Here is a 21,417-nt window from a genome sequence, read left to right as displayed (position 1 = left end):
ATTCTCTAAGGGCTACTTGGGTACTTGAGGCACTCCCAGAGGGACTTGTAGAGGGACTCTCTCCAAGGCACCCTTCACACAGAGAGAGGACCATTGAGAGAACTAATATATGGACGGCACCCTTGGGAGAATGACCTCAGAGAAATACCAAGGCACCCTCCATATGGCACTTCTCTTAAGTGCACTCTCTCCGAGGCACCTACCATCAAGTACTTCTCTTCAAGGTTCTCTCTTCAGGGCACTCTCCATATGGCGCTCCCATTAGGAATAGAATATAGAGCAGGAGGGTCCCTAGCACAAAGGTTACTGTCTCAGGTATTCACTCCTTAATAGGTTTCGTAACAAGATAGACTTAGAGCATGGAAATATCATGACGGATGTGCCGTATATGCTGCCGTTGATTTTTGTGCCCCTTATCTCACCTCCCATGACCTTTCTTTCTATACTTGCAACTCACAATGCCAGAGCCTCATTTGGCCCAGTAGGGACATGCTCCTTCTTCAGCTTAGCCTCCCACTGTTTATTCTCACTTGCATGGACAGCGTGCTCTTTGGCTCGCGCAGCAAGCTCCTTTTTAGAGGGGTCCGTCGTCGTTTCACCACTGCCAACGGCATTCACTCGACCAGTCAAGATGCCCCTCAATACATCTGCCACAGCATCACCGACTTGTTTGGTCGTCGACTTGCCACCGAGATCCCCCGTTCTGATTTCCAATCCTCCAATATCTTTGCCGTCTAGAACCTTTTCCACCGCCTGTTCAATAGCAAGAGCATCCTCTCCGAGCCCGAAACTGTATCTCAGCATCAATGCAGCGGATAGAATCTGGGCTGTGGGATTCACAATTCCTTTGCCAGATATATCTGGCGCTGAGCCATGGGTTGGCTCATAGATTCCATTGCATTTCCCTCCATCTGGAACTCCACAGATAGAGGCACTAGGAAGAACTCCCAGAGTACCCACCACACCACCTGCTTGGTCTGAAAGCATATCGCCGAATGTATTGTCAGTATGAATCACCCCATTGAACATCTTAGGATCTTTGACCATCAGCATCGACAAGGAATCAGCCAATTGATGCTTCAATTCAACATCAGGAAATTCATCTTTGAAGACCTGACTCGTCACTTTTCTCCACAATCGTCCACTTGCCAATACATTCGCCTTATCACTCGACCAAACAGTCGCTGGGCCAGCGGCACATTTCCCAGTACCCAGTCCATCTTTCCCCATTGTGCGAGCCAACGCTGCAGCAACTCGAGATGCCCTCACGATCTCGTCCTGGGAATAGGCCCATGAATCAGAAGCATAGTCGTCCCGTTCGACCTTTTCGCCAAAATACGCTCCACCACAGTTTTCACGAAGCACGATGAAGTTTGTGCCGGTGGCTATCTCGGGCTTAAGTGGTGAAAGTGGCACGAGGGATCGTGAATAGAATGTACAAGGGCGGATGTTGGCAAAGGCATCGAGATGGCGACGGAGTCGGAGGAGGCCGGATTCAGGGTTGGGATAGGCAGTGCCCCTATATTTGGAGATAGGGTTGTTTGTGTCAGTTGCGTAGATTCAATGTATGCTCTCGAACCCCGGTTTAGGTGAGCTGAGCTCAGTCGAGGAGAAGTAGAAGAAGCAAGCAAGCAAGCAAGCAAGCAGACTCACCACTCAGGTCCACCTACACTACCGAACAAAACAGCATCACTTTCCTCCTTTGCAATTCTCAAGACCTCATCGGTGATAGGGGTTTTGTGTTTATCGATACTCGAGCCACCGGCGATTTGATGATTATATTGGAACCTGACATTTGATGGGGAGAATTGTTGGACGATGTCAAGGACTTTCAGGGCTTCGGTCATGACTTCTGGCCCGACATGGTCGCCGGCGATGACGAGGACGCGGAATGTTTGAGGTGATGACATGATTGGAGCTGGTATTTTGGTTTGAGGTTTGATTTGAATGGCCTACTCGTCAAAAACGATTGATATATCCAGAGACACAGGAGGAGCTGCCAGCGTCTGCAGAAAGTTGTCTCGACGACGTTTAGTTGTACATTCAACCTTGGATTCAAGCCGTCTTCGTTCTCAACGTCTAATTGCGTAGATAGACCTTAGATGTCAAATAATCAAGTAGGTACGTAGTTGGTGGGCTTTGATATGTTGTTCATATCTTCAAGGTTGATCATCTACGTTTACAACAAGTCTATTTATTCTCTTCTTTCTCCTCACGCATTCACGGACAACTGCCCCAATAGCATGGGGTATGACACCGACACCGGGGCTAGAGAAGTATGAACGCCTCTCGGCCCCTCTCTCACCCCACGATCGCGGGTTAATAGCGACCGAACTTGCCCCTCAGCACGTTTGGAGTTGGAGTTGGCATTTGGAGAAACAGGATGATAACAGGATGATGCGTAGGGGGGACAGATGGGTGTAATAATGATCGCCTCATACGTGAATATGCTCCAATCCTTCGTCTCCGATTACGGAAGTAATACGGAAGTAAGACAGGCAGCAGGGAGTAATATACAAGTAATACATCGGGACATGTCCAGTATACCTACATGCCCGCCATCCCACTCCTTAACAATTCTACACTGTCAAGTCACATGATAGCCTAATCATCCCCATAGGAATGCCCGAGTCTACCCTACAAATACCTCTAGAAGTGAGGAGTATCCCAGAGAGAAGTTGTCATGCACGAGGCTGATAGAAAGGATATCACCCAACCTAGGAGAGTCGCCTAAATAAGCAGAGCTTGCCTACCATGGCAGCTGTATTTGTGCCTCGATCGATGAGGAAGAATCAGAGTCAAATATCAACCACGTGCAATGTCACTGGCTCTTGCCCATGACTTCCAAGACCACCGCATTCTGGATGGGCGGCGTGTAATTAGAATAAATCATGCTAACACTGTCATAAAGGCTAATCTTCATGCAAATAATTCGTCTCTATGACTTTTGGCAGATCAGACATCAAGTTTACAAAAGCGCAACGGCGCCAAGAACTGCAGCACCGATAACACCCCAACCAGCGGTGAGCATATTGGCGTAGTTTCCAGTTTCTGCGGGCGCAGCGCTTTCTGTGGCCGAAGCCGTGGACGAAGGGGCAGAGTCGGTGCTAGATGCGCTGGCGCTGGAATCACCGTGTCCATCGTGGTCTTCGGTAGTTTCGTTGGCATTGGTGTACACATCAGCTGCTAGAGGGACGGCAGAGATGCCTGTTCCATTTGTGCATGATGATGGAGTTTCGGGCTCTGTTGATGTAAAAGTAATATCGGCACACTAGAATGAAATGTCAGTATCGTGTGGGAAATGAAGAGATTGAACATATCGGGCTCATACGTTGTAAAGACCGCCACCGCTGTGGGCGTTGGTGATGACTTGAATGGTTCCATTTGTACCATCAGTGATGTTGAGGTCGGAAGGAATCTCCACGTTAGGCAAGCAGAAGTCTCCAGGGCCAAATTCTTGAATCGTGGGCAGGATAACGTGTTGGAAGTTGTCCCCCTCGTCGCCAATAGAAAGTACGATTTGGAACAGGTTCTCGGTGTGGCCGAGCTCGACTGAGACAGGGAAACCAGTCAGTGAGACACTGGTTCGTTCGGAAACAGAGTCATGGCCACCACATGGCCACGTTCCTTGGTTTGTGTCATCGTCATCTCGCGCAGGGGGGAAAGAGAGCTCGAAATGAGCAGATGAGAGGAGGGGAAGTGCGAGGAGCGCGAGGAGCGATTGAGCAATCATGTTGATAGGGTGAACTGGTTTTGTTTTATCCTGACGACTTGGGTGATTGAATTGGATTGATCGAGGAATGAAATGTTTGTGAGAAAAGTCAAAGGATGTGCTCTCTTTATGAGCAAGGCCTGTGTGAGCATGTTTATGCAGGAACCCTCGGCAATGGCCGTCGCGACTGGGTCTAAGTAGCTACAGTACTCCGTAGACGTGTGAGCCAAGGGTACTCCGTCCTCGTAGAAACTCACATTGGACGAACCCTCGTGGCAACACTCAAGGTACTCCGTCGTGCAAGGTGATGGCTGGGGCTGGACTCCATCTCCACTATCAGCCGCCACGCTATGTACTCGGTACTCCGTAGCTTTCAAGGGGGTTCAGAGTGCGCATGATGAGCAGCGGCCCCACCATATCGATCTTCTCGAGGTGTCTCCATAACTCAGCTACGATATTTGGGGTGAAGAGGTGTTTCTGAAGTTGTCCTGTCTATACTGGCGTTGTCAATCGAGAGATGAGAGATGTCTCTGCCCTTTACAGATTCCTCTTCATTTCTTTGATACCTAGGTATGGAAAATGAGGACATCAAAGTACTCCGTACGCGTCGGAGGCGGGAATCTGGAAATGTGCTCGTCGTCTGAGCCAAGCTCAAAAGCCAAGGCGCTACTCTCTCGGCAATAAGCAGAGTTCCTTGGCGAGCAAGTTTCCAGTCTCCGCCTTCAGGCGGGAGTATCTGCGAAAAGGACCAGATCTCTTTCATAGGTATCTTTGTGGATAGGAACGCTTATAGCATAAGACTCCTTGCTACAAGCGTCTTGCTGATGAGTGACTCAATCTGACAGCTAACACATAAGCCGTTGTAATCGAATGTCGCAGATGCGCTGGCTGATGCGCCGTTCCCCTTTCAGTGTTGATGACTTCTCCTCAGAAACGACCTCCCCACAGCTTCCCTCACGTGACATCTGCTGGTCCTCTGTGGTAATTCCGGCCTCGACTTACATCTTATTTTAAAGTCTTGATATGATCCTCTATCAGCCCAATGAACACATCCTAGGTCATCAAGCAAAAACTCAATTCATCTATTCCAGCCTCGAGACTAATCGATCTTTATGGCACATCTTCCACAGAACATGACACATTCCGTCGCACAAGGCTGCTAACCTTTGTTGCTGGAAGTACTGGCTGGAACTGGAATCGAAATCCAAGCTAGTTGCGCTTCCAGGCTTTCTTTGACTTCAACTCGCTTCTTGTTTGCCATATGCTCTTTTCTGACATGACTTCTACCGAAGGTCACATGCCCTATCCAGTGCAACTATGCTCCAAGGTTGGTATTATCCCTTGAGCAAATCTATGATATCTCCCCTGGAAATCAAACACCATTGACACTTACACCACCCACGTTCCACAAACCGCAGCATCGAGTGATACAATGATCAGACGGTCAAGTCTGTTCCCAAATGACGCATATCTTCGTTGAGGCAGGTCGCGGCAACCTGTATCATTAAGATGCAAGTTATCCGTTCTACGTCAGGAGGAATACATGGTGACTGGTGAGCACACAGGACGTTTGTTACTGATTGAAGAAGCAGCGTGCGGACGGTCAACCGCATTATTACCACTCATATCCCCGACATCTCCCACCAGATATACTCACATACCTCATCAACCTTCCTCCCTCCCTCTATAACATACCCTTCTAAACCACCTCTAACCCCCTTCCCTCGATAACATCACGCATGATTCTCTCATTCTCAATCCTAATCTTCTCCTTTTCCTGACACGCCGCGCATTCGTCCTTGTAATAGTCCGACCAAGTCAACTTTGGATGGACTCCTTGCGAGCAGGATTTGCGAGCTCGGTATTCTTGGCAAGGCTGGAATCGTGCTGGTTCGGTATAGAATTGGATACTGCAGTTGAGACAGTGTTTTCGTGTGGGGCCGGATGTACACATCTTCAAGGAGATGTTGGGGATTGGATTGGATATGATATGATATGGGTGTGGCGGGAGGCAATGTGGATTGGTTCGAAGATGTCAGGTTGGAATCTGGGTTATTGAGGCCGTCAAGTATTGAACAAGTTGACTTTGACTGTCGTTGACCTCCTGGGGGTGTGGTGCCTTGTACTGCCTTTGTATTCAAGAGGAGATAGTCCTGGGCAGACGGCATATGGAAAAGGAGTGGTATCGATCATGGTTTATACCTTTCATTTTTCTGTGGGATAGCTCCATTGAAACAAAGAGGTTTCTAGCACCTAGGAGAGACACGGGCAGTTCTAAAACCTATTGACTCTAAGCTGAAAATGAAGCAAGCCCTTTGTTAATTGACGTTGATTGAGGCCATGTCTTAGACATGCCATTTATGTCTAGGCCCAGATACAAAGGATCTCTCCTCCAAAGCCCTGGTGCCCGTCATGAAGGTCAGAGACGACATACTCCCAAGTCCCATGCCCACGTATGTTTGGCTTGGAACATCACCACTGGCCAGGCAGTAGTAACCCCCTGAAAAGAACAAAGCTCTCTATGTGCGGGCTGTCTCTGCCTATGAAGTAGGATTGCCAGCGCAGCGGGCTCCTGCCTTGTTTGTGTTGTTGTTGTCGTTCTAGTCGTGGGAAGGAACGGCCTAACACCGAGGGCCTTGTTTGCTCACAGCCACCACCCCTTTCTCAAGAGTTCACCAATGATGACATCGGCATCACAAAGACAGCCCCAGCCTTGCTCTATCTGGGATTGAAAGTCTCCCAGAAGGGAAGACGTTGTCCATGGCGCCCTCATCACTTTTGATCCAACAAGGCATGCACAATTTGGTTTGGTCGCCGCCATGCTCATCCACTCTCATAACCACGAGCAACACGATCCGCTCTCACATTCGCCAGTGCTGAAAGACAAGCGAGGACGTTGTCTTCGGCACCATCTCTCTCAGCCATCGTATCTCGCAACACCTTTTCCGCATGATCATGACGTTTCGTTGCCAAAGCAGCTTCCTCCTGCAACTTCTTGAATCTCTCGATCGCCTTGTAGAGTGCTCCCTTCTTGGCATCGAGTCCTGCTATCTTGAGAAACTTGACCTTCTCGCGAGCTTCAAATGCACTTCTTGCTGCCTCGGATCCCTCCAGACAAAGTTTCTCGTGGATCGAGAGGGCTTCGTTGACGTTCCCTTGTTTTTGCAGCATGTCTAGAGCAGCGAATGCGACTTCTGTCTTGGCATGCTCGAGTTGCTTGTCGCTCTCCTTTCTTGCCTCGATGGACAAGCTGCAGGATCCACAGAGAGCTTTTAAGTAGACTGGAGCTCCATTTTTTTTTCGGGCACAGGGACCAGTCACTCCGGCTGCAGAGCATGCGATCGTGAATGGCGCCACTAGTGCAATGTCATTGCTGCAAATGACACATTTCGTCACGGCCGAGCAAGTGTAACACATCGGTGCTCTGACTGGCTGACTGGCTGGCTGGTTGGCTGGTCTGTCGGTCGTTCTTCGGTTCGGATAAGGAGGTGACTGGGGAGGCTGAGGGTCAGGGGGTCAGGCCCTGGTCCAAGGGGCTTGAAGGAGTAGGAGGCGGTTGATGTCGGATCTGATCTTCAGCGAGGATCTATGCGTTTCAGTCAGTAAGCATCTACAGGAGCCTCATGATCAAACCTACTGGTGTTGAAGGACAAACAGAGGCTCAAGTTGGGCAGTACCTTGACTGGATAGCATAAAAAACTTGATGGCTGTTGATGACTGATTTGAGGGAGAGTGGAAGGAGGAGAACGAGATAATCAAGATCAAAACATTGAGTGATGGAGATCTAATTGAATCGTGAGCGTCAGGGAAATTTGCCTGCGCATTCTAGACATGATATTCACACGATAGTCTCGGCGTTTGAGTGTCTTCACAAGATTTCTCTCGCGGTCGAGGTCACCTTCTCACAATGGATCGCAAAATTCCATCTAAAGTCATTCTTCGCTTGGCTCTTAAGAGGACATAAATCGTTAAACGGGGATAGGCGATCCTTCCACCCATCAAGTCGGATCACTATGACTTTGCCAGGGCTCCTAAAAGTTTGTCCCAGTATATTTGCTCTGCACAGAGGCGAATCTAAAACATGTCAGCGGGTTGCAGACGCACAGGACCATGACACTCACCCTTGTGGACAAAGTCGTCCTAGAGCAACATTGGCACTTCTCATATAGCACACCTTGGCCTCGGCACAGGCATCACTCGTGCAATTTGGGCTCTTGATGCTTGTTTTACCTTGGAAAGTATTGAATCTTGATACAAGCGTATGATTGAGTGCCATTGCCTCTGTCACGAGATGCCAGAAGGTGGCGTTCAAGGGTGCGTCGACAGGCCAGTTAATCGGATACGCATCCCTTGCCGAATACTCATATTTGAAGACCGGGCCTGTCTCAGTGGCATTGATCGAGCCAAAAGTGCTGACATTGGCATAAAATGTGTATGCGTTGTAGATGCTGAAATCTCCAGTGTCAACCTCATACATGCGGTATCCGGAATTGAGATTGGTCAAAGGAGTTATACTGGGCCCAATCCAGCCCACGGTCTGTGCATTCGCAGCATCGAGTGTCGTACCATTGTTGGCGTAATAGATCATGAACTGGTCTTCGTGAGTATGACCAAAGAAGACACCGGCGATGACATGGGGAGAATAGCGATCAATGATTTGATAGAAAAGATCTGTCAGGTGAATGAATCAGCAACGTCCGAAACTTGTCATGGAGAGGACAAACCAGTTGGATTTGGAAGGGGGTTGCTGCCATCCCAGCCAGTCAGGACATGGCCAACCACCCATACTCTTTCCCCTTTATCTTCAGCGTCTTGGAGCTCGCTGGCCAGGAACATCAAGTTTCCGCTGACATCGGGGTTTGTGGTGTTTCTGTTACAATGTCAGTGTTGGACGACAAAGAAAAGGACTACATACATGTAGTTGAAAAGATTGCTTCTGTACCAGAAGTCTGTGTTGAGGGTGATCACACGCAGTTTGGGATATTTGGGGTGATTGATACTATAAGCGCCGTAGTGCATTCGAGCTTGGTTCGCTGCGGTCTCGGAAATCCAATTGTTCTGTCGCCAAAGAGCTGAAACGTGCTCAAAGTTCCAAGATCTGTCATAACTTAGCGCTTGAGCCTACAAGCGTGTGGGCTATACCAACTGTTGCTGACCAAGATTACCAGGAAGGCTGTGTGGGGCGTCGATGCCATCTGTAGATGTCAACTCAATATGCATTCTGGGTACACGGGAAGATACCAACTTACCAGGGTTAGTATCGTGGTTCCCTAGCGCGGCGAAGATGGGACCACTTGGTATATAAGACTTGAGAAGGTGGTAGATTGACCATTCAGAGTACATGACATAGTCCCTAGAAAGCTCATTCTGGCCTTCATGACTGACAAGGTCACCAGTGTAGAGGGCGAAGGCAAACTGGTCGTTCTCGGACTTGTTATCGTGAGTGGTTCCTGTGAGAGGAGAGATGGATCTTAATGCAGCCGTGAGAAGGAAGAATGGACTGTCGCATTTGAAGGCTCCGTACAGAGGTGCTTCAACATTCAGATCTCCCGAGGCACTCTCGACATTCGGCCGACAACACATGGAATCTGTACAGTTTGCCTCTGAGCCTACTTGGTACCTGGGGTCAATATGCATGTCACTCATGTGCAAGACTTTGACTCGATTGCCACTTGGCTTAGGAGCAGTGAGGGACTTGGGCTTTGGACCGAAATATGCAGAGGTGTCCGAACTTATGGTGTAAGGTCGAGGACAAAAATTGCTGCTCAGGTAGTTGCAAATATATTGACCGTCGGAGCCGGTAACGTTAGCAAATGAAAGGACTTGACTCCAAACCGCACCATAGTTCTGGGCCGCATAACTCTCCAAGCAGCTGGCGTTTGATTTGAACTTGTTACTGATGCAAAGATCAACCAAGAGGTCAGGGAGTAACTCTGGAACCCGATGAGCAACGTATTGGCCGACTTCCAATGCTGATATGCATTTCGAACAATTCGACCCGCTCCCGGCAATGATTTCAGTCACTCGCTTCGTAGCGTTTGCGATGATAGCTGATGCATCAGATACCGGGTAGAGTGCCTCTGGAAAGAAGATCGGGTCTTCATTTTCCTCAGGGATTGAAGCTGGATCGGTCAACTCTAGTGGGTAGGTGTAGTTAAGAGCAGCATCGTAGATAATAGGTTGAGGCTAGCGAAATTAGTTTCAATAGCTCAGGCTTGATTTTATCAAGCATATCTTCTCACCTGCTGCGTCGGCGAAGGAGGAATATAGTATGCAGAGAAGAGATCTGTTGGAAAACCTGGTGGAACCGTGTATGCAGAGACTTGATTGACCGGAGATTGTTGACTGTTCACAAAGTGGATGGAGCAACTGCTAATTGCAGACAGCAGGAGAGACTGACGGCAATGCATGTTTGTATACTCTCTCTACACGTAAGAGAATGATCCCTCTCTCACGTCTTCGAGACAGTAGGTATGTATCAAACTGGTTGAGGGAGAGAGGAAGAGAGTGGTCATCCCAGACTCCATCGTAGGTACCTACATCGGACCTTATACACTGTAACATCGTTCCATAAATCCTTCCATCCGATTGAGACACCCGTGCCCATGTTCGAGATTTAGTCGGTGACTAGGTATCTGATATTCAGTGACGAGCACAGACCATGACGTTACCTCGCATGGAAGCATAAGACGATTCCGCCAAGAGAGCCTGTTTCAGCCAATGAATCCGCACGTGGTACATTAGTCGGGGTATTGGATCACGGCTCAAAGTCTGTGACGCCGAACGGTCTTCCATCGATCTAGCATCACGGATGGGGAAATAGAAGCACGGGCTGGGCACGGGCTTAATTAATTGGCTGTCTCCCATAGAGAAGAATAAGGCCCTTTTAACTCTTACACCCGAAGCTTGTCCACCGACTTGGCCACAATATCCTCGTACTGTTGCATGCCTCTTTCAAGCTTGCGGATACCAGCCTTGCGCACGTGGTATACTGTACCCGGGGTCTCTTCGTCCGAATCCTCACTGGAGCTGCTGTCATCGTCGTCTCCATGACGGACAAGTTTCTCACGGTCGACCACGCACCGCATAAAGTGGCGATCGTGAGTGATCACGAGTAGGCCACCTTCCCATGTCTTCAAGGCTTCGATCATCCCATCGATCGTGTCGGCATCAAGGTGAGTGGTGACCTCGTCCAATACCACCAGATGAGGCGACGAGAAGAAGACCTGTGCGAGAGCAAGCCGCACTCGTTGACCACCCGACAATGCCATCAGCGGCACGTCTGAGGCAAGGTTTCCACGAAGTCCAAGTTTTGCAAGTGTTCCTCTCGCTTCCTGCTCGTCTCCTGTCCAACCCTCAGTCTGCATGAGGTGAGCCAGCGCTGTGCGCTCAGGGTTGTCTCTGCCAATTGATTCAAGCTCCTCCACCGCATGCTGGGAATAGCAAGCAACTCGCGCCTTGGAATGCACGGTGATAGTCCCTTTTCTCGGCCGGGGCTCGCCACCAGACACCGCACCCATCAGCAATTTCACCATAGTCGACTTGCCGCTTCCGTTCAATCCAGCAAGACCGATACGTTCACCAGGATGCATAACGAGACTGATCTCCTTGAGGGTCCAGATCCCAGACTTCGGATACGAATACCAGACGTCCTCGAAACTGAACAGCGGTCCTGCGTGACGAAGTGGCGTCGGCTGGTCTGGTAATGCAATCGACACAGGAGGATCAAACTCGGGAATTTCGATGCCGTTTCTGTTATTTGTGAAGAAGCCGACCATGTCTCGATTGAGCTTGAATCTTCCTCCATTCTGACCGACTTCCATGCCCATTCTTTCGTCCAGTTTCTTCTTCCTCGACGCAGCTTGTTTCAATTTCTTGTCATCTCCTGTCCTTTTCGCGGCCTTGACGTTCTTGGAGATGGTTTCTTCGATATGCTTGGTCTTGCGATCCTGTGCCTCGGCCATTTTGGTCATCCTCCTGATTTGCCTCCTCTTTTCGTTTTCATACTCTGAAAGGTTTCCTTTGAACACCTCGAGAGTCTTTGCGGGAGCCATTCGTACAAGCAAGAGCTCTTGAGCCACAGCATCGGCAAAATCACGGTCATGGGTAACCACAACCACGGAGACGCCGGTGAGTGATGATTCGATGTATCTTTGGAGCCAGACAATGGCCGGTAGATCGAGGAAATTGGTCGGTTCGTCCAGCATGAGAACGTCTGTCTTTTGAATGAGCGCACATGCAAGATCGCATCGCGTCCGCCAACCTCCTGACAATGATGTGACAGGCTTGTCGATCTGTTCCTCAGAGAAACGCAGACCTAGAAGAATCGTCCTTGCACGAGCCTCTGTGCTACCGGCGTCCATTGCTTCCAACGCCAACCTCGTAGCCTCGAGCATATCAATGCCCGCTTTCATCGCATCGTGTTCATCTTCGATATTTGATTCTTCAAACCTGTCGAATGTTAAAAGATCATGGCATCCGCAAGGTCTCGGAACCTACTGCTTCTCCGCGTCATTCACTGCCTTCTCTTTCTCAATCAAGACCTGCCTGGCCTTGAGTCCTCTCGCTCCACTTCTCCTCGCAGCAATCAATTGCGCTTCTGATAGTTCCTGCCTGGCCTGTTCAAGCTGCAATGAGCGAACGGTTCTGACGATCTTCTTTGCATCGGCCTTCTCCTCAATCGCCATTGATAGACCTTTGACTCTGATTAGCATACAAAGATAATATTCACGGCTGGCACTCTCGTGCAAACTTACGCGTTGCATTCCTCAAGGCTCGTTCTCTCCTTTTGTCACTTGTCGTAACGTGCTCCAGAACGGTCTTCTCTTTGGTGCTCTCCCTTTCATCCTCTCTGTCCACACTGGCATCCGCTTCCTCACCGGCGTCGATCCGAGTTTGTCCTAATAGCAAGATCCTGAGATTCGACGGCACACCCGGCACTCGTCTCTCGGCGAGCGCTCTCAACAGCGAACTCTTGCCTGTTCCATTACGACCTGCAAGGACATAATGGACGCCCTCCACGATGCGTAAATGGGCGTGATCAAGCAATTCACGACCACCAATGGATAAAGTCAAGTCCTTGACATCAATGTCTTTGGATGTTGGAGCGTCAACTGCATCGACATGGAAGCGCGACTGTTGGCTGGTGACAACGAGTGTGGTGGAGGTGGGGTCGATGGCGGATTTAGTGGCAGCTTTGCTTGCTTTAGGCATAGCTCTCGGCCCTGGGAGTTTCAGGGTTGGGATCTTCTGTTGTAACTGAAAAAGTTTGGTGTATTGCAAAGACGTTGGATTTGTGATGTCGCTAGAGTCTTTGACAGAGCATTGCTCACAGACTCACATGGATGCTCCTAGGAAAGTTGTTGTTATTTAGGTAAATGATCAATCAAGTCAATCGATCACCAATGTCACCAAGAAACTTGATGAAAATCTAGAGATGAGATGTCAAGAAGTAACCCTGCAGATTCTCAGGGTTTAGGGATCTCTGGGGGCGGCCCATGCACCAACTGGTTGCTCTTGCGGGTCGTTGCCACTAACACGGCATGGCAGCGAGTGTCACGACATCCACTGTGACTCACCAGGAAGCTTGACCAGACCCCTCCAGGACTATCAATTCGTCCTTAGATTTCGCCGATACCAACTGTGCCTCTTGGATGGAAACTATCAAAGTCGCAGCCAGCGCAAATCACTGGATGACTCACAAGCTTGCATACACATGATGACGATAATTTAACGTCGATGCGATGCACAGCCGAGCAATCTCTGAGGAATATTGTGATTTATATGTTGGTATATCATTGCAGAAGTTTCAAGCAGAAGTTCCTCCGGCTTACTTACTCCTTACCTATCCTTCTTCATCCTGCGCTATATTGAAGTGCCCAACGGTGTTGTTGAAACAACTTTCTGCGCCTCCACCCCCAGCAGCGGAAGTGAATATTTAAGCAGTCAAAAGCGCTATGCAATATGATATACAAACGAGTGATGGTAAGACAATGCAAAAATCATCATCATCAGAAGAAGAAGACCCATGTCCATCCTGTCCCGTGCGAACGCCCACAACCAACCTACTTAGTCATTACATGCCTGATAGACTCCATCCTGTCTTATGCACTGCTCCCCACAAAGCAAACACTATTTCCTTCCCTATGGGGCTGCTTTGTCTGTGAACTTGCTCCTGGCACGCAACTTTGCGCCATAGAAGTACAAGCCGTAGTGACCGATGACACCAAGGAAAGACAGGCCAGCCAGGATAGACACACCACGGTCGATGCCGAGTCGGATATACATGGGACGAGTGAATTGAACGAAGCCGGCAGCGAGTAGCGAGCGGGTAAAGTCGTTAGAGGCAAAGAGTGAGGCGACATAGCGCGGATATGTCGGCGGCAGCCAGCAGACGATGCTCTGGAAGACGGCAAAGGAGAAGGCGGCCCAGATGGCGATACCAGCGGTGGGTGCAATCCAATGGATGTCCTGGCGTGCGGTGAAAGCGAAGACGAGTAGTCCCGCGGGAACACCCCAGACTCCGACTAGCCCAGCCTCCAGCCAGATCTCAGGTTCGATCGGCTTGCCGCTGTTCTCGTGGTATCGCTTTGCGCGGGGGATGAAATAGCACCGCATGTAAGTTGTGTATGCGGCAGCGCCGACGACGCAGCCGACACTCAGTGCGGTGAAGATCAGGCCCAATCCGCCCAAGCTCATGCCATACATTTCGATGTATACGATTGGGAAGGCTTCGAAGAAGGAGTAATATGTGGCATAGACGATGGCGCAGTAGATGCAGGCATAGCCGATGGCGGGATCTTTGATCGCAATCTCGGTGGGTTTGGACAGTGCTTCGGCGAGTGTTCTTCCGAAATGCAGTTCCCTGAGCTCAGATGGAGCCATGTAGGCAGGGTTGCCGCTCCTCTGGCACAGTCGCTTGGCCTTGTCGAGCAGGATCTTGGGACCCCAGGTCTCTGGCAGAAACGGGACAAGTATCAGGACAATGCCTGCCATAATGACCATCTCCCACACTGCCCATCTCCAGTTGTCAACGACGGCATATCCTGCTAGAAGTGGACCGAACGATGGGCCGCAGTACATGGCACCGATCCACCAGACATATCCGTAGGGCGCGGTGTACATGTCGTAGATGTCTTCAAGTGAAGCTGCTCCGCTGACCAAGGCGGGACTTCCAAACAACCCTTGTAAGAACCGAAGCACGATCAAAGCAGGGAAGTTGTCCACCACTGCCATAATAATCGACACGATGAAGAAGAGGACAACCGAGATCAGGTACGGTGGGTTGCGGCCCACCCATGGAATCTCGCTGATGGGAGAGAAGAACATTGGGCCAATACCATCTAGAATTGTTCAGTAAGATCGTCGACCACAGGTTGTAAGAGAAGAGGATAAGAGACTTACAGCCCACAACATACATAGACAAGCCCAAGCTTGCAAGATCATCTGAGACATTGTACCGGGCCTTGACATATTCTACCGTCGGCGCGATGATCGAGGCAGCGCAGTAGACAACAAAGGTATAAATCAGAATCACACCCAGAATCCAGTTCTTTTTGGCATTCGACCAGTTGCGTGGGTTTTCGGGGTCATTCTCTTTCCAAGTTACTAGGATCACGTCCGACACGCCTCGTTGTGAGAGCCGTCGGGCTAAAGGACCCTGAGGAACATGCTCTGTAGCTGCAATGTTAGAGACAACCTTTTCAAAGTGTGTCTTGTCCTGGGTCTCGGCGTCAGTCGTGCTGGGGGTCGGTGGGGAGATTTGATATTCGGGTGTTTCTTCTGGATAGAGAAGCCATGAGCGTAACCCCAAAAGTCGAAGGAGTTGGCCTGCCGGGGTCTCCCGGAGAGAATTGAGGCTCTGAAGCATGATGCCTGGTGAATCTGCAACTAGAAAGAAAGCTCGTATTGCAAAGGAAGGCTTGCAGGATGATCGTCGAGATTGCTGGCTTCTCTGAGGTCTTTATCGTTATTTAAGCACAAGCAAACAAGTCATTCAACCAGCAACCATCCTGAGACGGTAGATTACCTAGAATTGGGATACACCGTCCATAGTCAAGGCTGGCTGAACGGCGAAACAAGCGATGCGATGTGCGGCACCATGTTTTGATGGAGTTCCTTGACTATCCCCAATCATGATCGCCATGATCTTTGTCAGCCTTCGGAGTGACCGTCGATAGGGCGGGTGGAGGCAGTAGGCAATCTATTCAAGGGGGTGGGAGATTCAATTCCCATACCTGGGGATGCCATTTCACAAAGAGAACCAGGCTCCCTAGAGGCCTAGATTGGGCCTGATGGTACCAATGGTGTGTGAAAGATGAGACGGCTAGAGCTTGTCGTGGCTCAGCTGCAGACAACAAACCATCTGTAAAGACGGAGCAAGAAGCCATTTTAGGCATGGAGATCCGACAGCATTCCCTATAGTGGGATTTTTTGGGAGGGGGATTTTGGCTATAGAGCCTGATGCCTGTCCTGCAGACCGACAAAAGACATGCCGACGGATGCAAAACGGCTGGTGTAGATTATGAACATGTGTTGAGAGGCTGCAAGCCACGCGGCTGTCTGGCAGTTTGATCGTGGCTTGCTGAGAACGATTTGTGGAGGGGTCGAAGATGGGCTGTAAGAAGCCACGCCCAGTTCCTACCTGCAACCGACGTCGATCCTAGGATCATGATTGGAAAGAATAAGTTCAAAAGCCGATGGTTGGCGGACTGGCCTGACGTCGGTTATCTGTTTGGGTTAAGCGTGGCATAACGTATCCTATACTCGATCTTGACTAGTTGACACGAATTGCTCAAATAGATTTGCAAGGCTGGCAATGACTGAACCCTAGTTTCAGCACTGCTCGAGAATAACGGCAAGGATGCTGGCGACAACGATGAACATAGGATTAGATGGGGTCAACCAAATTCAACATGCACGGTCTAGGCTCAGGGGTCATACCAGGTAGTGAAGGGGAGATGCAAGTCTGAAATGCTGATGCATCTTGACTCACCGTTCATCGGCGCGTGCTGCACCATACGTACTGGGTATGACACTCACACCGAAGGGTTCCTTCTGCATAGTATGTAACTGGGCTCGGTAGCTAGGTTCCCAGTGTCAAGCAGTCGGCAAGCAGTCGGTGTACAAGGGAAGGTTCCCATTGCCAATATGTTCCGTTGAAGTCAAGCCTGGAATTCATTGGCATAGGAGACCAAGCCAGTCATACCTGATACATGTGGTCGTATGCATGGGCGAGGCGTCTCATTGTTGGCGCCAGCCACCATCAAAGCCAGGCGGTGTCAAAAGATAGGTTGGCAATCCATTGCGGGGGATTGAGCCTCTTAAGGGCCGCGGAGAGTCCAGGAAGAGAAGGTGTTGCCGGAAGGGACAGATAAAAATGGGTTGATATGCCCTTACAGGCTGCCAATCATGAACTACCGTGTGTATCGGGTGCCATGGCTGGACGGGCAATGTTCAAGTGGTATAGCAACCATTCAGGTCGATTCAGGCCCAGAGCTGCCGCATAATTCTTCATCAGCAACAATTGATGAAGAGGCTGGCTGCGATAGCTACAGGAGCGGTTTGAACGTCCTCGTGACTTCCAGGTGGATATGTCTGCTTTGACTGTCGTGTTGACATTTTCGAGCCTACCTGGGAGTGTAGAATTGTGGCTTGCTCGTCGATTCGTTGGGCTATGTATGCCTCATATGCGGCTCAGTAAATCGACAGAGAATGGTCGACACACTGGCCTCTTTGGAAGGCGTCAATACACTTTGCATCGTTCATATCGCTTGTGAATGCAAAGACTGGTGATGAGTGAAGGATCAACGCAGTAAAAAGCGGCTAACTGATATCACGTGATGTAAAGGATAAAGTTTGATGCCAAGCCCAACGCTGCAATGATACTCACGTGACTCCAGCTTTCAGGTCGAGGTTCGGGAGATGAACTTTGGACTTCAAATTCATATTCAACAGCATCATCGTCGCCAATACCTCACCCTCAACAACGCCATCAGGCCGCAAACCAACCCATTCCCCTCTCCTCCGACCTCCTCTGGTGATTTCACATCAGATTTCCCACAATGGCCGCACCCGCCTCAGCATCGGCCCGGGCGCGCAAGCTCGACCTGGGCGGCTTCCTCAACATTCGCATCCTGCGGGACCATACCAAGCGCAAAGCTTTCGAGCAGGCCGAGCCACACCGACAGGCCTTGCGGTACATGATCCGGAACACAAAGCTGCCAGAATCCATCCGCCAACGTGCCGTGCTCGAGCTCAATCAAATGAGCAATTATACTCGACGGACGCAGATCAAAAATCGTTGTGTTATGGGTGGTGTGGCGAGGGGTGTCTTCAGAGCCTTCAGACTGGGCAGGGTGAGCATTATTTCCCGTTGATGTTGCGAGCTGGACTAGGTTCTATAGCTGCGGTCACTAACAATTGGTGTGCGACAGTACCAATTCAGAGAATTGGCTCTGGAAGGGAGCTTGCCTGGTGTGAAGAAAGCTAGTTGGTAAAATATTGGTGATGGGGACAACATGAATTTGTACATTACTACAGGCATACCTGAGGGAACATGCCTGGGATCAAGCCAGCATATCAAGTTGGTGTAGCATAGCATGTGGCGTTGGAATCTGTGTTCAAGATGATTACATCCAAGCTCCAAGCATTTCTTTTTGCTTGACCACGTTTCTCCTTTCCAATGGTGACAAGCTCTTTACCGTATCTTGGTATCCTCACGAGTCCGAGTCGGAAGTGGCATAGAGCGCGGCCTCAAAGTCGTCAAGATCCTCTTTCTTGGGCTTCATGACGATGGGCAAGCTGGTCGCAAAGACGGCTTTGCCATGCCCAGTAACGCTAGCAGGAAGTCTTTGGCTGTCTTCATCGGTCCATCCTTTCGCCCGCCCATGGAATGTGCTCTCCATAGCACGACTGTTGATGTCCTCGCGCTCAACATCCGATGAAACCATCCCATCCTCCTTGCTCGTAAGAATAGGCTCTGGCTGTGTATCTTCTCGTCTACCACGAGCCCCTCCCTCACAGGTAATTTGGTCTTGCAGCTTCAAGGTTTCCTCCAGTCTAGACTCCAGAGCCATGACCACTAGAGCTTCCAAAGTGTATCTCGCGTCATTGCCCCCATTGTGCATGTAATGGCATGGGCGGCCCAGTTCTTTGAGGACTGTTGCTAACTTTCGGGGAGATTTCTCCTGTTTCCAGGCCCGGTATATTTGGGTTGTATCCAAGGGTTGATCGATAATCAGAGACTGGGGATTGGTCGACAGATCGTCACCATCCACTGCGATTACCGACTGATGTCCCAGATAAGAGTTGAACGTCTTACTGCCGAGATTCTTGAGAAAGTCAAAATCAGCGCTGATGGCGTGGCCCACAATCACAATGTTGCGCTGCCTGTTTCCCCGCTGTTGGCTGATAGGGTCAGGCGGCATCGACCACTTATCGGGAACTGAATTCGTGGCGCCAATGTCTTTTAATACATTAGTCGCCGCGCTTCTGCTGGCGGTATCTTGTTCATCATTGGTAGGACCAATCTTGACTCCTCCGAATCCCTCGTCATCTGAGGCGTTGTCATTCAGAAGGGCTTCAGTGTGCTTGCGAGCTGGAGAAGCTGCATTCCAGTCGTCTTTGATAGCAGCATGTTTGTATTGGACTGAGAAGGGCCACTGGAGACATTTGTCGATCTCGCCTCCAACGGCATTCACATCAACAAATTCTGATTTTCCAAACTGGAAATGATCTGGGTGACCGGGGCAAAAGTCTTTGTTTACCAGGTGTTCTCGGCCGCTGATGCGAAAATGACGGGATCGGATCTGATCAATCCAGTTGATGGCACCGGGTCCGGGAGGAAGGTCCTCAAGATCGAGAGTGTCAAGGGTGCTGATTCCCACCTCGGTGATGAGATGGTGAGCTCTCTCGTAAGCCTCAAGGTCCAGTGAAATGAGGACCGGCGCCTTATCAAACGGATATGATGGTGGGCTTGTAATGTCAAGTCGGTGTAGGAGTGTTCCAGCCGCTTTCTCCTGTTCGATGGATGGCAGACTCTCTTTGGGGGACTGCGGTTTCTTGCTGGGAGGGCGTAAGCCGAGGTATCTTTGGGCTTGATGCAGACTGTGCAGCCCGTGGCCGGTGCCTGAGGAGAAACCAGGTGAGCCATATTTGTTGTGGGCACGTCCTGCTTTTCCCTTGCCCTTGCATGCTGTTATCGCCTCGTGGCACATTTGTTGAAAGCATTCAAATGCTTCTTGCACTGAAGCTGATGTATCTGGTGGAGCTTGGCCGTGACCGACCGGGGGTTGCGGGATTTCAGTTTCTAGCTGACGAGCCATTTCCCGTGAGGTAGAAGTGCCTAGACGTTTTGGATAAGGAGTACCATCGTCGCGGAACTTCAGGGTTAACGGAAATCCAGGGACTGAGACGTCGATTTGAAAAGCGTCACTAATCTCGTTTACAAGTTGTTGCATCTGGGCAAATGGAACGAGAATGATGGGCTTATATGTGTACTGATTGGAGGGAGGATGAATGTAATACCTAGGAATCCATGTCAGTGGTCATTGGTTAGAGGTGGATAGACGAGGAGGAAGCTCACAGATCCCACGGTCTACTGTAGAACTGGTTGTTTGCAAAGAACTGCCGGGAGACTTGATCATCGACGTCTGCCATGTATTTGTAGGGGAATTTCGCGGCAAGGGTGAATTGACAGAATCTACCAAGCAATGGGCGTGCCTGTTCTCTTTGGGACGAGAATGCCGTGTCGTTGTCATCATGCTCACCGCGCAGCACATGGTGGTTCTCATTGTGCTGCGTCGGCAAGTATTTGGGCATGGGCTGGTGATAAACTTGAGGGGGCCTCATTGAGGGTTTGGTGACCCAGGCGTTGGTGTAGTCATCGTCATCGGAATACTGGGCGGTGTTGGTGCTCAGTGCGGTTTGTACAGTTTGGTTCAGTTGTGCTGTAGGTGGTTTAGGAGAAGTAGGTGGTGGCTGTTTGGGAGGATTGTTCTTGATGGCTTGGTCAATAAACTCCTGCTCTGAGAAGTGAACTTGATCAGGAGGGTTTGTGGCTGGCAGGGCGATCTCGCCAAACAACTGATTGAGACGGCTCTGGGGAGATGTCGACATTCTGAAGGTCAAGAATAGATAATGCGACGAATGACTTGGTATTCAGCCACGAGGATGATAGAGTCGATAGAGATCAGGAGAGACATCAAGGCTGTGGATGATGAAGGCAGGGGCTTTTTCCATGAGGTCCTTGAACAGAAGACGAGCAAAGAAAGATCAGGGAAGAAGGAAGAAGGAAGGAAGGATGCAGGCAGGTGAAGTCCACAAGCAGAGCACCTTCCACTTCAGACTGTGAATCCCAGGCGACCAATGACCAGCCACCACAGAGCCTCATGCAATGACAACAACAGACATGTACATGAAGAATTGCTCTGCTGTCTCTGAGGGGTTACCAGGATTCAATGGATCTCTTGATGTCCCAGATTGTAGAACTCCAAGGCAAGACGAGGTGGGAGTCCACAAACATGGCCACAGTTTGTCGGTACAGTTGAGCCCTTAGATGCCTGTTTGGAGGACTTGTGCTTTGACTTTGAGTTCTTTGATTTATTGATCATCCACTATACACACCTGTGCCTTGCCAGACGCTGTATCCCACTGTTGCTGTCGATTGTTACTTTCTTGGAGGTTTATCACCGACTCCCGGCACT

The 21,417-nt window shown here is 50.1% G+C and overlaps 7 protein-coding genes across 7 annotated transcripts; 1 reads left to right on the top strand and 6 right to left on the bottom strand.

Moving 5' to 3' along the window:
• Positions 1-379: 379 nt before the first annotated feature.
• On the bottom strand, positions 380-2,144 carry PV10_08632 (3-isopropylmalate dehydrogenase). The gene is made up of 2 exons (XM_016373676.1): positions 1,654-2,144; positions 380-1,519 (listed from the first exon to the last, which is right to left on the bottom strand). The coding sequence occupies exons 1-2, from the start codon at positions 1,908-1,910 to the stop codon at positions 454-456; spliced, it is 1,323 nt and encodes a 440-aa protein (XP_016220587.1). The 5' UTR covers positions 1,911-2,144; the 3' UTR covers positions 380-453.
• A 137-nt stretch (positions 2,145-2,281) lies between these two features.
• On the bottom strand, positions 2,282-4,201 carry PV10_08631 (uncharacterized protein). Its single transcript, XM_016373675.1, has 2 exons — positions 3,332-4,201; positions 2,282-3,271 (listed from the first exon to the last, which is right to left on the bottom strand). The coding sequence occupies exons 1-2, from the start codon at positions 3,731-3,733 to the stop codon at positions 2,969-2,971; spliced, it is 705 nt and encodes a 234-aa protein (XP_016220586.1). The 5' UTR covers positions 3,734-4,201; the 3' UTR covers positions 2,282-2,968.
• A 2,334-nt stretch (positions 4,202-6,535) lies between these two features.
• PV10_08630 (uncharacterized protein) lies at positions 6,536-6,883 on the bottom strand (the record flags this gene model as incomplete). Its single annotated transcript, XM_016373674.1, has 1 exon — positions 6,536-6,883. One exon carries the CDS (start codon positions 6,881-6,883, stop codon positions 6,536-6,538), a length of 348 nt encoding a protein of 115 aa, XP_016220585.1.
• Positions 6,884-7,568: 685 nt separating this feature from the next.
• On the bottom strand, positions 7,569-10,122 carry PV10_08629 (uncharacterized protein; the record flags this gene model as incomplete). Its single annotated transcript, XM_016373673.1, has 7 exons — positions 7,569-7,786; positions 7,834-8,383; positions 8,437-8,582; positions 8,628-8,810; positions 8,859-8,907; positions 8,962-9,898; positions 9,955-10,122. 7 exons carry the CDS (start codon positions 10,120-10,122, stop codon positions 7,744-7,746), a joined length of 2,076 nt encoding a protein of 691 aa, XP_016220584.1. The 3' UTR covers positions 7,569-7,743.
• Positions 10,123-10,281: 159 nt separating this feature from the next.
• PV10_08628 (uncharacterized protein) lies at positions 10,282-13,102 on the bottom strand. The gene is made up of 3 exons (XM_016373672.1): positions 12,469-13,102; positions 12,212-12,407; positions 10,282-12,163 (listed from the first exon to the last, which is right to left on the bottom strand). Exons 1-3 carry the CDS (start codon positions 12,923-12,925, stop codon positions 10,606-10,608), a joined length of 2,211 nt encoding a protein of 736 aa, XP_016220583.1. The 5' UTR covers positions 12,926-13,102; the 3' UTR covers positions 10,282-10,605.
• Positions 13,103-17,670: 4,568 nt separating this feature from the next.
• Positions 17,671-18,416, top strand: PV10_08627 (uncharacterized protein). Its single transcript, XM_016373671.1, has 2 exons — positions 17,671-18,069; positions 18,148-18,416. The coding sequence occupies exons 1-2, from the start codon at positions 17,776-17,778 to the stop codon at positions 18,208-18,210; spliced, it is 357 nt and encodes a 118-aa protein (XP_016220582.1). The 5' UTR covers positions 17,671-17,775; the 3' UTR covers positions 18,211-18,416.
• PV10_08626 (uncharacterized protein) lies at positions 18,225-21,187 on the bottom strand. The gene is made up of 2 exons (XM_016373670.1): positions 20,298-21,187; positions 18,225-20,239 (listed from the first exon to the last, which is right to left on the bottom strand). The coding sequence occupies exons 1-2, from the start codon at positions 20,828-20,830 to the stop codon at positions 18,430-18,432; spliced, it is 2,343 nt and encodes a 780-aa protein (XP_016220581.1). The 5' UTR covers positions 20,831-21,187; the 3' UTR covers positions 18,225-18,429.
• Positions 21,188-21,417: the final 230 nt, after the last annotated feature.

The sequence above is a fragment of the Exophiala mesophila genome (genome assembly GCF_000836275.1).
Source record: "Exophiala mesophila strain CBS 40295 unplaced genomic scaffold supercont1.6, whole genome shotgun sequence".
Classification (NCBI taxonomy): domain Eukaryota; kingdom Fungi; phylum Ascomycota; class Eurotiomycetes; order Chaetothyriales; family Herpotrichiellaceae; genus Exophiala; species Exophiala mesophila.
Note: the sequence above shows the minus strand (reverse complement) of the source record. Positions and strands in the feature narration are given on the sequence as shown.

What these genes read in the sequence shown, in the direction of transcription:
- PV10_08627 (XM_016373671.1), top strand. Translation starts at nt 17,776, where the DNA reads ATGGCCGCACCCGCCTCAGCATCGGCCCGGGCGCGCAAGCTCGACCTG. An exon ending in GAGCCTTCAGACTGGGCAGG is followed by an intron (nt 18,070 to 18,147) that starts GTGAGCATTATT and finishes GGTGTGCGACAG; the next exon opens with TACCAATTCAGAGAATTGGC.
- PV10_08631 (XM_016373675.1), bottom strand. Translation starts at nt 3,733, where the DNA reads ATGATTGCTCAATCGCTCCTCGCGCTCCTCGCACTTCCCCTCCTCTCA. An exon ending in GCGGTGGCGGTCTTTACAAC is followed by an intron (nt 3,272 to 3,331) that starts GTATGAGCCCGA and finishes ATTTCATTCTAG; the next exon opens with TGTGCCGATATTACTTTTAC.
- PV10_08628 (XM_016373672.1), bottom strand. Translation starts at nt 12,925, where the DNA reads ATGCCTAAAGCAAGCAAAGCTGCCACTAAATCCGCCATCGACCCCACC. An exon ending in AGCCTTGAGGAATGCAACGC is followed by an intron (nt 12,408 to 12,468) that starts GTAAGTTTGCAC and finishes TCAGAGTCAAAG; the next exon opens with GTCTATCAATGGCGATTGAG. An exon ending in GTGAATGACGCGGAGAAGCA is followed by an intron (nt 12,164 to 12,211) that starts GTAGGTTCCGAG and finishes AACATTCGACAG; the next exon opens with GTTTGAAGAATCAAATATCG.
- PV10_08626 (XM_016373670.1), bottom strand. Translation starts at nt 20,830, where the DNA reads ATGTCGACATCTCCCCAGAGCCGTCTCAATCAGTTGTTTGGCGAGATC. An exon ending in TACAGTAGACCGTGGGATCT is followed by an intron (nt 20,240 to 20,297) that starts GTGAGCTTCCTC and finishes ATGGATTCCTAG; the next exon opens with GTATTACATTCATCCTCCCT.
- PV10_08632 (XM_016373676.1), bottom strand. Translation starts at nt 1,910, where the DNA reads ATGTCATCACCTCAAACATTCCGCGTCCTCGTCATCGCCGGCGACCAT. An exon ending in AGTGTAGGTGGACCTGAGTG is followed by an intron (nt 1,520 to 1,653) that starts GTGAGTCTGCTT and finishes CTCCAAATATAG; the next exon opens with GGGCACTGCCTATCCCAACC.